This window comes from Dendrobates tinctorius, unplaced genomic scaffold (assembly GCF_039654945.1).
Source record: "Dendrobates tinctorius isolate UK_male_01 unplaced genomic scaffold, ASM3965494v1 ptg000215l, whole genome shotgun sequence".
Taxonomy (NCBI): Eukaryota; Metazoa; Chordata; class Amphibia; order Anura; family Dendrobatidae; genus Dendrobates; species Dendrobates tinctorius.
In genome coordinates, this window is record NW_027361882.1 from 2,013,538 (window position 1) to 2,031,865 (window position 18,328).

General features: G+C 44.6%; 1 protein-coding gene across 6 annotated transcripts in view; it reads left to right on the forward strand.

Moving 5' to 3' along the window:
* The window catches only part of ADGRB1 (adhesion G protein-coupled receptor B1), a 758,475-nt gene that overhangs the window by 630,793 nt on the left and 109,354 nt on the right, over positions 1–18,328 (forward strand). For all 6 annotated transcript variants that reach the window (XM_073555047.1, XM_073555046.1, XM_073555048.1 and 3 more), the window contains exons 19-20: positions 9,731–9,834; positions 13,253–13,355. In XM_073555047.1, the coding sequence (XP_073411148.1) occupies positions 9,731–9,834; positions 13,253–13,355 (207 nt within the window). The remainder of the gene's footprint in view (positions 1–9,730; positions 9,835–13,252; positions 13,356–18,328) is intronic.

Consider the following 18,328-nt stretch of genomic DNA (forward strand, 5'->3'; position numbering starts at 1 on the left):
CGGGCTGGAGAGGAATGACGGTGTGGGAATCCTCTTTAATACCATGGATGTCCAGGTGGACAGAGTCCTGGAGATCTGTCCTGGCCGCTGTCTGATGCTGGACTTTGTACTGGACTCCATCCATTATAGAGCAATAAACATTTATGCTCCACAGACAAGGAAAGAGCGGAGGGAACTGTTTGACTATATGAAGCCATATTGCTTTACCTCTAAAGTGTTTATATTGTGTGGGGATTTTAATAATGTGTCTTGTAATGTGGATAGATCCAGTAGTCACAAGAAACTGAGATATGATGAGACATTTCTTAATAATATAGTCCAACAGGCCCATCTAGTAGACCCCTATGGTTCCCACCATACCAGTAAGACGTATACATACCATAAGGGTGGTAATGCCAGCAGAATAGACCGGGTGTATATAAAGAGAGAGGCGAGATGCTCTCAGTACAGGATCAGCCCTCTGGAGTTCTCTGACCATTGCATGGTGAGCGTGACGCTGGATCTGGCCCAAGCTGTGGTCTGTGGAAAGGGGTACTGGAAGGTGAATAGCTCCGTGATCCAAGATCCACGGTTCAGAGAGGCCTTCACCACCTTCTATAATGATCGTAGGACCACCCAATGTATGTGTGATGACACAGCTGAGTGGTGGGAGACCATGAAAAGTGACATCAAGCAGTTTATTATACGAGCAGCCAGGAGACATAGTAATATGGATTATATGAGATACTCTGCCCTGAGACTGCAACTGAGCCGGCTATATAGCAGGATGAATGGTGGTGAGGAGGTGGATGGACGGAGCGTCAGCCATATAAAGCAGCGAATGAGGGAGCTGCAGTATGATCGCCTCAAGTCTCTCAAGGCGGAGGGACAGTTTGATAATTGGGGCGTTCATAACCCAGATCCTTTCATTGCCTGTAAAAACAGGGTCCGTAAGAAGCTAATCACTGGTTTGTTGGATGAGAATGGGGTGGAGCAGTCAGAGCCGGAGAAAGTCCACAAGATCATTGCTGATTATTATAGAGATCTCTATAAAGGGGCTCATATTGATAAGGAAGCCATTAATGCCTACCTGAAGGGGGTGTCCCTACCAACACTAGACCTCACACAGGCAGATAGTATGGCCGGTCCCATAACTGAGGAGGAGGTGAAGAAGAGCATTGACTCCGTAAAGGCCAACAAGAGCCCGGGGCTGGACGGCCTGACCAGCGAGTTTTATAGAGCGTTCAGGGACTTATTAGCTCCAGACCTGGTGCAGGTCTATAATGATTGCCTCTCTGCAGGGAAGCTTCTACCGTCCCAGTATAAATCTGTTCTGGTCCTTTTGGCAAAAAAAGGAAATCTAAAAGATATAAAGAACTGGCGTCCATTGTCTCTGCTGAACACGGATTATAAAATTCTGGCCAAGATCTTGTATTATCGGCTGAGTGAGGTGGCGGGTGAGCTCATCATTGCCAACCAGACGTGTGGTGTGAAGGGTCGGACGACAGAGGACTCGTTGTTGTTGGTGAGAGAAGCCGTGACGTACATGAAGCAGCACCATGTGGGGGCGTATATTGTGGGCTTAGACCAGAGTAAAGCCTTTGATAGAGTCCATCATGATTACCTGTATCAGGTGTTGTTACAGTATGGCCTCCCGATGCGGTTTGTGCAGTGGCTGCGATTTCAGTATGAGGAAGCTATAAGCCTGCCGCTGATTAATGGTCACTTGGTTGAGCCCTTTGCGATCATGTCAGGGGTGAGGCAGGGCTGTCCTCTCAGCCCATTGTTGTATGTTTTCAGTCTGGATCCTTTCCTCAGAAAACTGCAGGATCATAGAGATTTTACAGGGCTGAGGTGCCACCTCCAAAGTATGGTGGAGGAGGTAAAGTTCTGTGCCTATGCGGATGATGTGTCGGTTGTGGTGTCTTCTAGAGGTGACTGTGCGGCTCTACAGCAGGAGATCACAGCCTTCTCCCAAGTATCTAACTCCTCTGTGAACATGGAGAAGAGCGAGGCGTTGTGGCTGGGGAGTGACCGTGATGTCTTCTCTGTGCCCTTCAGAACAGTTCAGGATCAGATAAAGATTTTGGGAGTTGTGTTTGGTGCTGTAGATGATGGGAAGGTGAACTGGGAGGAGAAGCTGGTGGTGTGTGAGCGGAAGGTGCAGAGCTGGAGACACTGGAAGCTGACATATCTGGAGAAGATCCGCCTGCTGAAGACCTTCCTGCTCCCGCTGTTCCTCTATATCAGTGTGGTGTTCCCGGTGCCAGATACGTTGCTCCCCAGAGTTACCAATGTCTTCTTTCACTTCTTGTGGGGCAACAGGGTGAATGTGGTCAGGAGAAACATTGTTTATCTCCCTCATAAGGATGGTGGTCTCGCCATGCCTTGTCCGGAGCTCTTCTTTAATCTTTTGTTTCTCATGAAGAATTTTTCGTTTTGTAAGAATTCAGAGAAGGTGCCATGGTCGTGTTTGTTTAAGAGCCATATCCAGCAGTTTGTGTCTGTGTAGTCGGTAGGGGACCCCATCAAGAGAATCTCAGGGCGACTAAAGAATAATGTTTCTTGGTATGGTGTCCACATAATAAGTAAGGTCGTCAGATGGAGGATCTTGTATGATGACGTCAAGCAGCTTAGTAGGAAGGAGCTGTATAAGAATGTCCTGTCATCTCACTTCAGTGTCCAGGTACAACTGAGGGGCGCTCCGAGTCTGGATGTAAAATGGGCTGTAAAAAACGTGCTCGATCCCAGAGTTCCCCCTCATATGAGAGACGTAGCGTGGCTGGCACTCCATGGTAAGATGTACGTTAGAGATAATCTAAAGTGCAGGAATGTATCAGACAGATCCTGTCCCAGAGAAGAGTGCCCCCATATACTGGAGACGATGGACCATCTGCTGTTAGAGTGCCCCTTCAGTAAGCAGGTATGGGAGTCTGTGTCCTTGTCCCTAAAGTTGCCGCACCTGGTGGGACAGTCGTATGGTCAGCTGCTATACGGAGACTTCCAGCCTGAGCTCAGGGCGTATGACAGAAGCTCTCTGTATATAGTAAATGTGGTGACCATCTACCATCTGTGGTGTGCACGGTGCTGCCTGCTCATCAATAAGGAAGTCCTGTCCTGTGATACTGTCAGGTACAAGATCCTAGAAAGTCTCAAGGCCGTATATAAGAAGGATATAAAGGGGAACCCAGGGAATGTGAACTGGAGGAACATTCATGTATCGGGATTTGTCAATGTTTGCTAATGCTATTAAGTGATGTAACAACATTTATCTCCTTTACTATTTATTGCTTTGAGATTTTAATGTAACATTTTTGTAATATATGGTTGCCAGTTTTTAAATAAAAAGATCATTATAGTAGTTATATTCTTGTACATAGGGGGCAGTATTATAGTAGTTATATTCTTGTACATAGGAGCAGTATTATAGTAGTTATATTCTTGTACATAGGAGCAGTATTATAGTAGTTATATTCTTGTACATAGGGGCAGTATTATAGTAGTTATATTCTTGTACATAGGGGCAGTATTATAGTAGTTATATTCTTGTACATAGTGGACAGTATTATAGTAGTTATATTCTTGTACATAGGGGCAGTATTATAGTAGTTATATTCTTGTACATAGGAGCAGTATTATAGTAGTTATATTCTTGTACATAGGGGCAGTATTATAGTAGTTATATTCTTGTACATAGGGGGCACTATTATAGTAGTTATATTCTTGTACATAGGGGCAGTATTATAGTAGTTATATTCTTGTACATAGAGGCAGTATTATAGTAGTTATATTCTTGTACATAGGAGCAGTATTATAGTAGTTATATTCTTGTACATAGGGGCAGTATTATAGTAGTTATATTCTTGTACATAGGGGGCACTATTATAGTAGTTATATTCTTGTACATAGGGGCAGTATTATAGTAGTTATATTCTTGTACATAGGAGCAGTATTATAGTAGTTATATTCTTGTATATAGGGGCAGTATTATAGTAGTTATATTCTTGTACATAGGAGCAGTATTATAGTAGTTATATTCTTGTACATAGAGGCAGTATTATAGTAGTTATATTCTTGTACATAGGAGCAGTATTATAGTAGTTATATTCTTGTACATAGGGGGCACTATTATAGTAGTTATATTCTTGTACATAGGGGCAGTATTATAGTAGTTATATTCTTGTACATAGGGGGCACTATTATAGTAGTTATATTCTTGTACATAGGGGCAGTATTATAGTAGTTATATTCTTGTACATAGAGGCAGTATTATAGTAGTTATATTCTTGTACATAGGAGCAGTATTATAGTAGTTATATTCTTGTACATAGGGGCAGTATTATAGTAGTTATATTCTTGTACATAGGGGGCACTATTATAGTAGTTATATTCTTGTACATAGGGGCAGTATTATAGTAGTTATATTCTTGTACATAGGAGCAGTATTATAGTAGTTATATTCTTGTATATAGGGGCAGTATTATAGTAGTTATATTCTTGTACATAGGAGCAGTATTATAGTAGTTATATTCTTGTACATAGAGGCAGTATTATAGTAGTTATATTCTTGTACATAGGAGCAGTATTATAGTAGTTATATTCTTGTACATAGGGGCAGTATTATAGTAGTTATATTCTTGTACATAGGGGGCACTATTATAGTAGTTATATTCTTGTACATAGGGGCAGTATTATAGTAGTTATATTCTTGTACATAGAGGCAGTATTATAGTAGTTATATTCTTGTACATAGGAGCAGTATTATAGTAGTTATATTCTTGTATATAGGGGCAGTATTATAGTAGTTATATTCTTGTACATAGGAGCAGTATTATAGTAGTTATATTCTTGTACATAGAGGCAGTATTATAGTAGTTATATTCTTGTACATAGGAGCAGTATTATAGTAGTTATATTCTTGTACATAGGGGCAGTATTATAGTAGTTATATTCTTGTACATAGGGGGCACTATTATAGTAGTTATATTCTTGTACATAGGGGCAGTATTATAGTAGTTATATTCTTGTACATAGAGGCAGTATTATAGTAGTTATATTCTTGTACATAGGAGCAGTATTATAGTAGTTATATTCTTGTATATAGGGGCAGTATTATAGTAGTTATATTCTTGTACATAGGAGCAGTATTATAGTAGTTATATTCTTGTACATAGGGGCAGTATTATAGTAGTTATATTCTTGTACATAGAGGCAGTATTATAGTAGTTATATTCTTGTACATAGGAGCAGTATTATAGTAGTTATATTCTTGTATATAGGGGCAGTATTATAGTAGTTATATTCTTGTACATAGGAGCAGTATTATAGTAGTTATATTCTTGTACATAGGGGCAGTATTATAGTAGTTATATTCTTGTACATAGGGGGCAGTATTATAGTAGTTATATTCTTGTACATAGGAGCAGTATTATAGTAGTTATATTCCTGTACATAGGGGCAGTATTATAGTAGTTATATTCTTGTACATTGGAGCAGTATTATAGTAGGTATATTCTTGTACATAGGGGCAGTATTATCGTAGTTATATTCTTGTACATAGGAGCAGTATTATAGTAGTTATATTCTTGTGTATAGGAGCAGTATTATAGTAGGTATATTCTTGTACATAGGGGAAGTATTATAGTAGTTATATTCTTGTACATAGGAGCAGTATTATAGTAGTTATATTCTTGTACATAGGAGACAGTATTATAGTAGTTATATTCTTGTACATAGGAGCAGTATTATAGTAGTTATATTCTTGTGTATAGGGAGCAGTATTATAGTAGTTATATTCTTGTACATAGGAGACAGTATTATAGTAGTTATATTCTTGTACATAGGAGGCAGTATTATAGTAATTATATTCTTGTACATAGGGGCAGTATTATAGTAGTTATATTCTTGTACATAGGAGCAGTATTATAGTAGTTATATTCTTGTACATAGGGGCAGTATTATAGTAGTTATATTCTTGTACATAGGAGACAGTATTATAGTAGTTATATTCTTGTACATAGGAGGCAGTATTATAGTAGTTATATTCTTGTACATAGGGGCAGTATTATAGTAGTTATATTCTTGTACATAGGAGCAGTATTATAGTAGTTATATTCTTGTACATAGGGGCAGTATTATAGTATTTATATTCTTGTACATAGGGGGCAGTATTATAGTAGTTATATTCTTGTGTATAGGAGCAGTATTATAGTAGTTATATTCTTGTACATAGGGGAAGTATTATAGTAATTATATTCTTGTACATAGGAGCAGTATTATAGTAGTTATATTCTTGTACATAGGGAGCAGTATTATAGTAGTTATATTCTTGTACATAGGAGACAGTATTATAGTAGTTATATTCTTGTACATAGGAGGCAGTATTATAGTAGTTATATTCTTGTACATAGGGGCAGTATTATAGTAGTTATATTCTTGTACATAGGAGCAGTATTATAGTAGTTATATTCTTGTACATAGGGGCAGTATTATAGTATTTATATTCTTGTACATAGGGGGCAGTATTATAGTAGTTATATTCTTGTGTATAGGAGCAGTATTATAGTAGTTATATTCTTGTACATAGGGGAAGTATTATAGTAATTATATTCTTGTACATAGGGAGCAGTATTATAGTATTTATATTCTTGTACATAGGGAGCAGTATTATAGTAGTTATATTCTTGTACATAGGGAGCAGTATTATAGTAGTTATATTCTTGTACATAGGGGCAGTATTATAGTAGTTATATTCTTGTACATAGGAGCAGTATTATAGTAGTTATATTCTTGTACATAGGGGCAGTATTATACTAGTTATATTCTTGTACATAGGGGCAGTATTATAGTAGTTATATTATTGTGCATAGGGGCAGTATTATAGTAGTTATATTCTGGTACATAGGAGCAGTATTATATTAGTTATATTCTTGTACATAGGAGCAGTGTTATAGTAGTTATATTCTTGTACATAGGGGCAGTATTATACTAGTTATATTCTTGTACATAGGGGCAGTATTATAGTAGTTATATTATTGTGCATAGGGGCAGTATTATAGTAGTTATATTCTTGTACATAGGGGGCAGTATTATCCGGGGATATTTGCTTGAGGTGAGGTAATGGTTTTTTGCTTATGTTTTTATTTTGTTTCACATTCCATTGTTGATAGGAATAAAAAAAACTTAAGTCTGAACTGAGAAAATAAATTAATGTGTATGCACCATGTAAGTACATAGGAATGTATTTTGTTTATAATTCTAGATTCAGCTTTCTATGGTTGTATCACCCTTTCTTCTCCTTGGTTTGCTTGCACTTCTAGTTCTGCAGCAGATTCTCATTGAGGATTTTAGTCCTTTAGTCTTAGATTCCATTGCTCTGGAGCCCATCGCGGTGCCCTTTCTGCACCTGTAGCCTCTCTGCAGGTTTATTATCAGGAGCTTCTGTTATTGATGCAGTGAAGCAAATTCTCCGATGACTGATATATAATGGCGTCTTGGTGCATTGATCGGTGCAGATTTGCGATCGCTCCTCTTCTCTCTCCGTGTGGCACATTGAAGGCTCAGGAAAGTTTGGGAGAATCGATAAGAATTCAATAAGGTTGTTTTAGATAGAAGACTCCATTGAGCTCCGTCTCAGGAAGACACTTTGTTTCCTCGCACCTGTTATTATTGGTTATTACATTGTATCCTGCTGAAGATTCTGATCCCCAATTACCAAATAAGAGAGAGATTACATCCGAAAGTGGAAAGTTTAACCCTATAGTGCTTGGGAAACAGTGTATGAGTCACGGAGAGGTGCACGGCTCATAGGCGGCCATTGTCTGGGAGCGTTTGTGGTCTTGGAAGCCACAAGGGGAAAAAATCTATGAAATGAACAGAAATTGTCCTCATCCCCAAGGGGCTAAATACACAGAGTTACAGAAAAACTGTGACACTCCAATAAAGCAGAGGCGACCCCACATCAAATAAGGAACAGATTTTCACAGGAAAAAAAAAATTAGCAAATGATTTCCCCCAAACAGATGTCCGCCCAAGTGGAGTCACGGAAGCCAAAAACCGGCTCTGGAGGCTTCCAGCCGCTCCTCGTTCTTGGCTCATCCTCTTAGGGGATTAATGCGGCACCGAGGCTTCTGAAATCACATGTCACATGCAATAAACCACAGAAACAAACTCCCGAGGCGGATGAGACAGGAAGACCACCGCTCGGCATCACATACTGATTAATATGGGTCACAGAATGAACCCCAAAACTTCCAGAGGAGCAGCGGAGAATCGGGGGCTGGGGGAGGTCATAGATGATGGGCAGAGGAGTTCTGGGTGACGCAGAGATATCTTGATGCATACAGATGTTCTGAGGACCCCCCAACCCTGACCTCCTGCTCCTGAGCCCATCCTCATGACCATTTCCTAGAAGTTCTGATCCAACAATCCTATTACTATCCAGTCCTCCTGATCTGCACCGGGTCCTCCACCCGCAACGGGTCCTCCACCCGCACCGAGATCTCCACCTGCGCCATGTCCTCCACCCACTCTCCGTCCTACACCCCCACCGCATCCTCCACCTGCTCCACGTTTTCCACCACCGCCGTGTCCTCCACCCCCGCCGTGTCCTCCAACCCCGTCAGGTCCTCTACCAGCACCACTGAATTATTATCTTATGTATCACATGCTGAATGGGGACCTCTAATGCCCAGTCCTTTCTCATCTCTTCTTATTCATGTAGTAGATGTCACCTGCAGTCCTATGTAACACGACAGATAACACAGTGATAACTCTATATATTATTATTATTATGATGATTATTATTGTGCATTTGTATAGCGCCATTTATTCCATGGCGCTTTACATGTGAAAAGGGGAAATATAGACAAGTATAATAAACATGTGAAAGACAAGGGACACACAAGTACATAATACAGATAATGTAGTAGATGTCACCTGCAGTCCTATGTAACACCACAGATTGCACAGTGATAACTCTCTGAGTACAGATAATGCAGTAGATGTCACCTGCAGTCCTATGTAACACTACTGATAACACAGTGATAACTCCCTGAGCATAGATAAAGTAGTAAATGTCACCTGCAGTCCTATGTAACACCATAGATAACACAGTGATAACTCTGAGTACAGATAATGTAGTGGATGTCACCTGCAGTCCTATTTAACATCACAGATAACACAGTGATAACTCTATGAGCACAGATAATGTAGTAGATATCACCTGCAGTCCTATGTAACACCACAGATATCAGGGATATCTCTCTGAGTACAGATAATGTAGTAGATGTCACCTGCAGTCCTATGTAACACCACAGATAACACAGTGATAACTCTATATATACGGATAATGTAGTAGATGTCACCTGCAGTCCTATGTAAATCACATACACAGCTCTGCTACCTTTTTGAGTAGGAGTAATGAGTGATGCTGAAGGGAGTGATTGGTACCAATATAACCCGATATCATCAGACAATGATTATCCTTTGCCCATCCCTCCGTTGTGCCTGACAACCATAGCTCTGTTCATCCTGGGCCGCCTGATTCATGCATAGAATGGGAGGGCTGCAGTGAAGACTGACACTCCAGGGAGTAATTGTTTAGCTCTTCCATGACAGATCTCTGCGCTGCTCAGTGTCCGCGGGGAGACAAGTGGAAGCTTTTGTTGGGGATTACTGCGGTGGAGGATGGTGCTTGTAGTATTCGGAGGAGTCTGCATTTTGGTCTTATACCATGTTTTTTCTTTTGCAGAATATGGAGAAGGTTCTCGTTCCATCGGTCACCCTGATCGTCGGCTGCGGAGTCTCCTCTCTCACCCTTCTTCTTCTGATCATCATCTACGTCTCTGTGTGGAGGTGAGGAGATAATGTGTCCTGTGACTTTAAATACTTCAGAGGGTTAATGGAAGGAATGTACCTCTGCGCAGTACTTCTGCCAACCAGCAGGTGGACTATTGCTGTCATTGCACATTGATTGGCAATAAACAGAATACAGCCGATCCTAGGTGATCAGTGCTGCAGTGTAAAGCATGCAATATGGGCAAAACGGCTGACTGCCCGAGACTTTATCTGCTGCAGCTGAGCTGGCGTCTCTGATGATAGCCGTGTAATACCTGACCCTGATCCCAGTAATGCGCTGGATCTCTCCATAGTTTGTTACAATGTATCAGTGCAGGCAGACCGTGACCGAGGATGGGTGCGATTGTAACAAACCATCAGCTGTGAGGAGCGCTGGATCTGTGGCCGTTTTCACCCTCTTTTTTTATTCCAGTGACTGGTTTAGGGTATGTGCGCACGTTGCGGATTCATGTGCCGATTTTCCCACCCGGAATCTTCTATTTTTGGCAGAATCCGCGGATTTCCTGCGGACTTGGCCTGCGTTTTTACCCCTGCGGATTCCTGTAGTGGAATAGGAGTAAAAACGCTGCGGAATCCGCACAAAGAATTGACATGCTGCGGAAAATAAACCGCTGCGTTTCCACACGGAATTGTCCGCAGCATGTGCTCAGCCGTTTTTTTTTTCCCATAGAATAACATTGTAAATCACTGGGAAATCCGCGGGAAATCCGCCACGTGTGCACATAACCCTAATCATGCTCCTGATGGGCCGCCGCCTCTGATTCATCCTAAAGATGTATTCATCGTATACTGGAAGCTCCCTGTACTATGGAGTGCACCTTTAAGGAGGAGGATCCGTGCAGCTGGAGTCAGTCTGCCCCTTGTAAAGCAACCCAGCGAGAGAGCGCTGAACTGATCACATCAGACTGCGTCCAAGCCAGCAAGAGAGCGCCGCTCTGCACTGGCATCTCGCAATAAGTACCAGGACAAAATACACTGCACTGTATGTGGTGTTACATAGGACTGCAGGTGACATCTACTACATTATCTGTACTCATAGAGTTATCCCTGTGTTGTCTGTGGTGCTACATAGGACTGCAAGTTACATCTGCTACATTATCTGTACTCATAGAGTTATCCCTGTGTTGTCTGTGGTGCTACATAGGACTGCAAGTTGCATCTGCTACATTATCTGTACTCATAGAGTTATCCCTGTGTTGTCTGTGGTGCTACATAGGACTGCAAGTTGCATCTGCTACATTATCTGTACTCAGAGAGTTATCACTGTGTTATCTGTGGTGTTACATAGGACTGCAGGTGACATCTACATTATCTGTACTCAGAGAGTTATCCCTGTGTTGTCTGTGGTCTTACATAGGACTGCCGTGATATCTAAGGCAATGTCAGATAGTGATTGCGGGGCATGTAGTCACTTTTCCTTAGCTCTGCTACATCTGCACATAATGACTGTTCCCTGTCAGTTCTCACTTTTCGGCTCGGCTTCGTCAACCTCGTGTTCTGGCCTCCGTCTCGTTGCTCCGGCCTCCTCTCGTTGCTCCGGCCTCCTCTCGTTGCTCCGGCCTCCGTCTCGTTGCTCCGGCCTCCTCTCGTTGCTCTGTTCTCCTCTCGTTGCTCTGTTCTCCTCTCGTTGCTCTGTTCTCCTCTCGTTGCTCTGTTCTCCTCTCGTTGCTCTGTTCTCCTCTCGTTGCTCTGTTCTCCTCTCGTTGCTCTGTTCTCCTCTCGTTGCTCTGGCCTCCTCTCGTTGCTCTGTTCTCCTCTCGTTGCTCTGTTCTCCTCTCGTTGCTCTGTTCTCCTCTCGTTGCTCTGTTCTCCTCTCGTTGCTCTGTTCTCCTCTCGTTGCTCTGTTCTCCTCTCGTTGCTCTGTTCTCCTCTCGTTGCTCTGTTCTCCTCTCGTTGCTCTGTTCTCCTCTCGTTGCTCTGTTCTCCTCTCGTTGCTCTGTTCTCCTCTCGTTGCTCTGTTCTCCTCTCGTTGCTCTGTTCTCCTCTCGTTGCTCCGGCCTCCTCTCGTTGCTCCGGCCTCCTCTCGTTGCTCTGTTCTCCTCTCGTTGCTCTGTTCTCCTCTCGTTGCTCTGTTCTCCTCTCGTTGCTCTGTTCTCCTCTCGTTGCTCTGTTCTCCTCTCGTTGCTCTGTTCTCCTCTCGTTGCTCTGTTCTCCTCTCGTTGCTCTGTTCTCCTCTCGTTGCTCTGTTCTCCTCTCGTTGCTCTGTTCTCCTCTCGTTGCTCTGGCCTCCTCTCGTTGCTCTGGCCTCCTCTCGTTGCTCTGTTCTCCTCTCGTTGCTCTGTTCTCCTCTCGTTGCTCTGTTCTCCTCTCGTTGCTCTGTTCTCCTCTCGTTGCTCTGTTCTCCTCTCGTTGCTCTGTTCTCCTCTCGTTGCTCTGTTCTCCTCTCGTTGCTCTGTTCTCCTCTCGTTGCTCTGTTCTCCTCTCGTTGCTCTGTTCTCCTCTCGTTGCTCTGACCTCCTCTCGTTGCTCTGGCCTCCTCGTTGCTCCGGCCTCCTCTCGTTGCTCCGGCCTCCTCTCGTTGCTCCGGCCTCCTCTCGTTGCTCCGGCCTCCTCTCGTTGCTCCGTTCTCCTCTCGTTGCTCTGTTCTCCTCTCGTTGCTCTGTTCTCCTCTCGTTGCTCTGTTCTCCTCTCGTTGCTCTGTTCTCCTCTCGTTGCTCTGTTCTCCTCTCGTTGCTCTGTTCTCCTCTCGTTGCTCTGTTCTCCTCTCGTTGCTCTGTTCTCCTCTCGTTGCTCTGGCCTCCTCTCGTTGCTCTGGCCTCCTCTCGTTGCTCTGGCCTCCTCTCGTTGCTCTGTTCTCCTCTCGTTGCTCTGTTCTCCTCTCGTTGCTCTGTTCTCCTCTCGTTGCTCTGTTCTCCTCTCGTTGCTCTGTTCTCCTCTCGTTGCTCTGTTCTCCTCTCGTTGCTCTGTTCTCCTCTCGTTGCTCTGGCCTCCTCGTTGCTCTGACCTCCTCTCGTTGCTCTGGCCTCCTCTCGTTGCTCTGTTCTCCTCTCGTTGCTCTGTTCTCCTCTCGTTGCTCTGTTCTCCTCTCGTTGCTCTGTTCTCCTCTCGTTGCTCTGTTCTCCTCTCGTTGCTCTGTTCTCCTCTCGTTGCTCTGTTCTCCTCTCGTTGCTCTGTTCTCCTCTCGTTGCTCTGTTCTCCTCTCGTTGCTCTGTTCTCCTCTCGTTGCTCTGTTCTCCTCTCGTTGCTCTGTTCTCCTCTCGTTGCTCTGTTCTCCTCTCGTTGCTCTGTTCTCCTCTCGTTGCTCTGTTCTCCTCTCGTTGCTCTGTTCTCCTCTCGTTGCTCTGGCCTCCTCTCGTTGCTCTGGCCTCCTCTCGTTGCTCTGGCCTCCTCTCGTTGCTCTGGCCTCCTCTGGTTGCTCTGACCTCCTCTCGTTGCTCTGTTCTCCTCTCGCTCACGTTTCTCCTCTTTATTCCAGGTATATCCGCTCTGAACGCTCCGTCATCCTGATCAACTTCTGTTTGTCCATCATCTCTTCCAACGCCCTAATACTCGTGGGACAAACGCAAACCAGAAACAAGGTGAAGTATTAACTGTGAAGTGAGGGGCAAACATGGCCGGATATTGGGGAGGGTGGGAGAGGGGGTCGCACAGACACGGGGGCAAGGTAGCGTCAGTCATGTCATCTGGTTCCTTTTGCCTGAACCGTGCGCAGCGTGAATCCCAGTCTGGCCGCGTTATTGCCATCGTGTAGGTTTTACTCCCAAATGTTACCATGTGTCAGAGGAAACCTAATTGGAAAAGTCAGGTGGTCTACTGATTGTTCTCCATTGCCCCCTCTTGCTTGTAGCCACTTTACTAACTTCCCTCTGTTTGTTTGACCACATTCCTACAGTGTTATTCTACTAACATCCCCCTATTAGTTTGACCACGTTCCTACAGTGTGATTCTACTAACGTCCCCCTATTAGTTTGACCACATTCCTACAGTGTGATTCTACTAACGTCCGCCTATTAGTTTGACCACATTCCTACAGTGTGATTCTACTAACGTCCGCCTATTAGTTTGACCACATTCCTACAGTGTGATTCTACTAACGTCCGCCTATTAGTTTGACCACGTTCCTACAGTGTGATTCTACTAACGTCCGCCTATTAGTTTGACCACGTTCCTACAGTGTGATTCTACTAACGTCCGCCTATTAGTTTGACCACATTCCTACAGTGTTATTCTACTAACATCCCCCTATTAGTTTGACCACGTTCCTACAGTGTGATTCTACTAACGTCCGCCTATTAGTTTGACCACATTCCTACAGTGTGATTCTACTAACGTCCGCCTATTAGTTTGACCACATTACTACAGTGTGATTCTACTAATGTCCCCGTATTAGTTTGACCACATTACTACAGTGTGATTCTACTAACGTCCCCCTATTAGTTTGACCACGTTCCTACAGTGTGATTCTACTAACGTCCCCCTATTAGTTTGACCACATTCCTACAGTGTGATTCTACTAACGTCCCCCTATTAGTTTGACCACATTCCTACAGTGTGATTCTACGAACTTCCCCCTATTAGTTTGACCACATTCCTACAGTGTGATTCTACTAATGTCCCCGTATTAGTTTGACCACATTACTACAGTGTGATTCTACTAATGTCCCCCTATTAGTTTGACCACATTCCTACAGTGTGATTCTACTAACTTCCCCCTATTAGTTTGACCACATTCCTACAGTGTGATTCCACTAACTTCCCCCTATTAGTTTGACCACATTCCTGCGGTGTGATTCTACTAACGTCCCCCTATTAGTTTGACCACTTTCGTACAGTGTGATTCTACTATCTTCCCCCTATTAGTTTGACCACATTCCTAGGGTGTGATTCTATTATCTTCCCCCTATTAGTTTGACCACATTCCTACAGTGTGATTCTACGACCTTCCCCCAATTAGTTTGACCACATTCCTACAGTGTGATTCTATTATTGTCCCCCTATTAGTTTGACCACATTCTTACAGTGTGATTCTACTAACATCCCCCTATTAGTTTGACCACATTCCTACGGTGTGATTCTATTAACTTCCCCCTATTAGCTTGACCACATTCCTACGGTGTGATTCTACTAACTTCCCCCTATTAGTTTGACCACATTCCTACAGTGTGGTTCTATGAACTTGGCCCTATTAGTTTGACCACATTCCTACGGTGTGATTCTGCTAACTTCCCCCAATTAGTTTGACCACATTCCTACAGTGTGATTCTACTATTGTGCCCCTATTAGTTTGACCACATTCTTACAGTGTGATTCTACTAGCGTCCCCCTATTAGTTTGACCACATTTCTACGGTGTGATTCTACTAACTTCCCCCAATTAGTTTGACCAATTTCCTACAGTGTGATTCTATGAAATTCCCCCTATTAGTTTGACCACATTCCTGCGGTGTGATTCTACTAACTTCCCCCAATTAGTTTGACCACATTCTTACAGTGTGATTCTACTAACGTCCCCCTATTAGTTTGACCACATTACTACAGTGTGATTCTACTAATGTCCCCATATTAGTTTGACCACATTCTTACAGTGTGATTCTACTAACTTCCCCCTATTAGTTTGACCACATTCCTACGGTGTCATTCTATTAACTTCCCCCTATTAGTTTGACCACATTCCTACGGTGTGATTCTACTAACCTCCCCCTATGAGTTTGACCACATTCCTACAGTGTGATTCTACGAACTTCCCCCTATTAGTTTGACCACATTCCTACAGTGTGATTCTACTAATGTCCCCCTATTAGTTTGACCACTTTCTTACAGTGTGATTCTACTAACTTCCCCCTATTAGTTTGACCACATTCCTACAGTGTGGTTCTATGAACTTCGCCCTATTAGTTTGGCCACATTCCTATGGTGTGATTGTATTAACTTCCCCCTATTAATTTGACCCCATTCCTACAGTGTGATTCAACTAATGTCCCCCTATTAGTTTGACCACTTTCTTACAGTGTGATTCTACTAACTTCCCCCTATTAGTTTGACCACATTCCTACAGTGTGGTTCTATGAACTTCGCCCTATTAGTTTGGCCACATTCCTATGGTGTGATTGTATTAACTTCCCCCTATTAGTTTGACCCCATTCCTACAGTGTGATTCTACTAATGTCCCCCTATTAGTTTGACCACATTCCTACAGTGTGATTCTACTAACTTACCCCAATTAGTTTGACCACATTCCTACAGTGTGATTCTATTAACTTCCCCCTATTAGTTTGACCACATTCCTACAGTGTGATTCTACTTTTCGCTTTTTTACATCACTTTTGCCCCCTGTTAATTTGTCCACATTCTGCCCATTGACTCCTCTGTTATTTGCCTCCCCCTTATTAGTTTGCCCACATTACTCCCTATTAACTCTACCACAATGCCCTCTATGGTTTTCAGCAGCATTATAACCTATTGATTTGTCCATATTACATCCCTGTGATTCTACTTCATTACCCCCTTACGTTTGTTGCATCTTTACCCCCTCTCTGTTTGACCACATTCTTTTCATGTGTCTCCACTACATTGCCCCCTATTGTTTACACCAGTTTTGCCCCCTATTAGTTTGACCACATTCTGCCCTATTAATTCTACCACCTTACCCCCATTGTTTTCAGTTTCATCATGACCTATTGGTGTGTCCATATTTCTTCCCAGTAATTCTTCCTCATTGCCCCCTATTGTTTTCTGCAGCGTTACCCCCTCTTAGTATGAGCACAGTCTGATCCTCTGATTTCCCACATGACATTCTCTCTACACGTTACATCAGTTGAGTTATAGATTGGCCTTTTCTCCTCCATCTCGCAGCTTCGCCCCCTATCAGTCGCTCTTTGTCCTTTCCTCCTTCTGTCCATGGGACTGCTGAGACTTGCAGTCCCCTCCGGCCGTCCTGTGTCAGGTGTGAGGACGCGCCGTCCTCCTACTCCAGTCTCGTTCCTTATTTCTGTCTTATCTCGCAGTTACATGCGTGCATTTCTCGCACGCTCTCATCTTCCCCGGAGCAGGAGGCCGACCCCCAGCAGATCCATTTACGTGTGCCCCTCATTAAACATTGCAGTGATAAAGTAGATCCGCCGCGTCCGTCCTCCACAGCTGCCGCCGGTGACTGTGACTTTAATTAACCCCCACATAATCCAGTGACCTTGCTGTTACCTTGGGATTCACTACTGTCAGGTAGCACAAAATGCATAATGTCCAATAGCCGTATATGAAAGGAGGTGGTCCGCTGCTCCAAGGGGGCTCCGCATGGCAGATTCAGTGGTGGTCCGCTGCTCCAAGGGGGCTCCGCATGGCAGATTCAGTGGTGGTCCGCTGCTCCAAGGGGGCTCCGCATGGCAGATTCAGTGGTGGTCCGCTGCTCCAAGGGGGCTCCGCATGGCAGATTCAGTGGTGGTTCGCTGCTCCAAGGGGGCTCTGCATGGCAGATTCAGTGGTGGTCCGCTGCTCCAAGGGGGCTCCGCATGGCAGATTCAGTGGTGGTCCGCTGCTCCAAGGGGGCTCCGCATGGCAGATTCAGTGGTGGTCCGCTGCTCCAAGGGGGCTCCGCATGGCAGATTCAGTGGTGGTTCGCTGCTCCAAGGGGGCTCCGCATGGCAGATTCAGTGGTGGTCCGCTGCTCCAAGGGGGGGCTCCGCATGGCAGATTCAGTGGTGGTTCGCTGCTCCAAGGGGGCTCTGCATGGCAGATTCAGTGGTGGTCCGCTGCTCCAAGGGGGCTCCGCATGGCAGATTCAGTGGTGGTTCGCTGCTCCAAGGGGGCTCTGCATGGCATATTCAGTGGTGGTCCGCTGCTCCAAGGGGGCTCTGCATGGCATATTCAGTGGTGGTCCGCTGCTCCAAGGGGGCTCTGCATGGCATATTCAGTGGTGGTCCGCTGCTCTAAGGGGGCTCTGCATGGCAGATTCAATGGTGGTCCGCTGCTCAAGGGGGCTCCGCATGGCAGATTCAGTGGTGGTCCGCTGCTCCAAGGGGGCTCCGCATGGCAGATTCAGTGGTGGTTCGCTGCTCCAAGGGGGCTCTGCATGGCATATTCAGTGGTGGTCCGCTGCTCTAAGGGGGCTCCGCATGGCAGATTCAGTGGTGGTTCGCTGCTCCAAGGGGGCTCTGCATGGCATATTCAGTGGTGGTCCGCTGCTCCAAGGGGGGGCTCCGCATGGCAGATTCAGTGGTGGTTCGCTGCTCCAAGGGGGCTCTGCATGGCATATTCAGTGGTGGTCCGCTGCTCTAAGGGGGCTCTGCATGGCAGATTCAATGGTGGTCCGCTGCTCAAGGGGGCTCCGCATGGCAGATTCAGTGGTGGTCCGCTGCTCCAAGGGGGCTCCGCATGGCAGATTCAGTGGTGGTCCGCTGCTCCAAGGGGGCTCTGCATGGCATATTCAGTGGTGGTCCGCTGCTCTAAGGGGGCTCCGCATGGCAGTTTCAGTGGTGGTTCGCTGCTCCAAGGGGGCTCTGCATGGCATATTCAGTGGTGGTCCGCTGCTCCAAGGGGGCTCTGCATGGCATATTCAG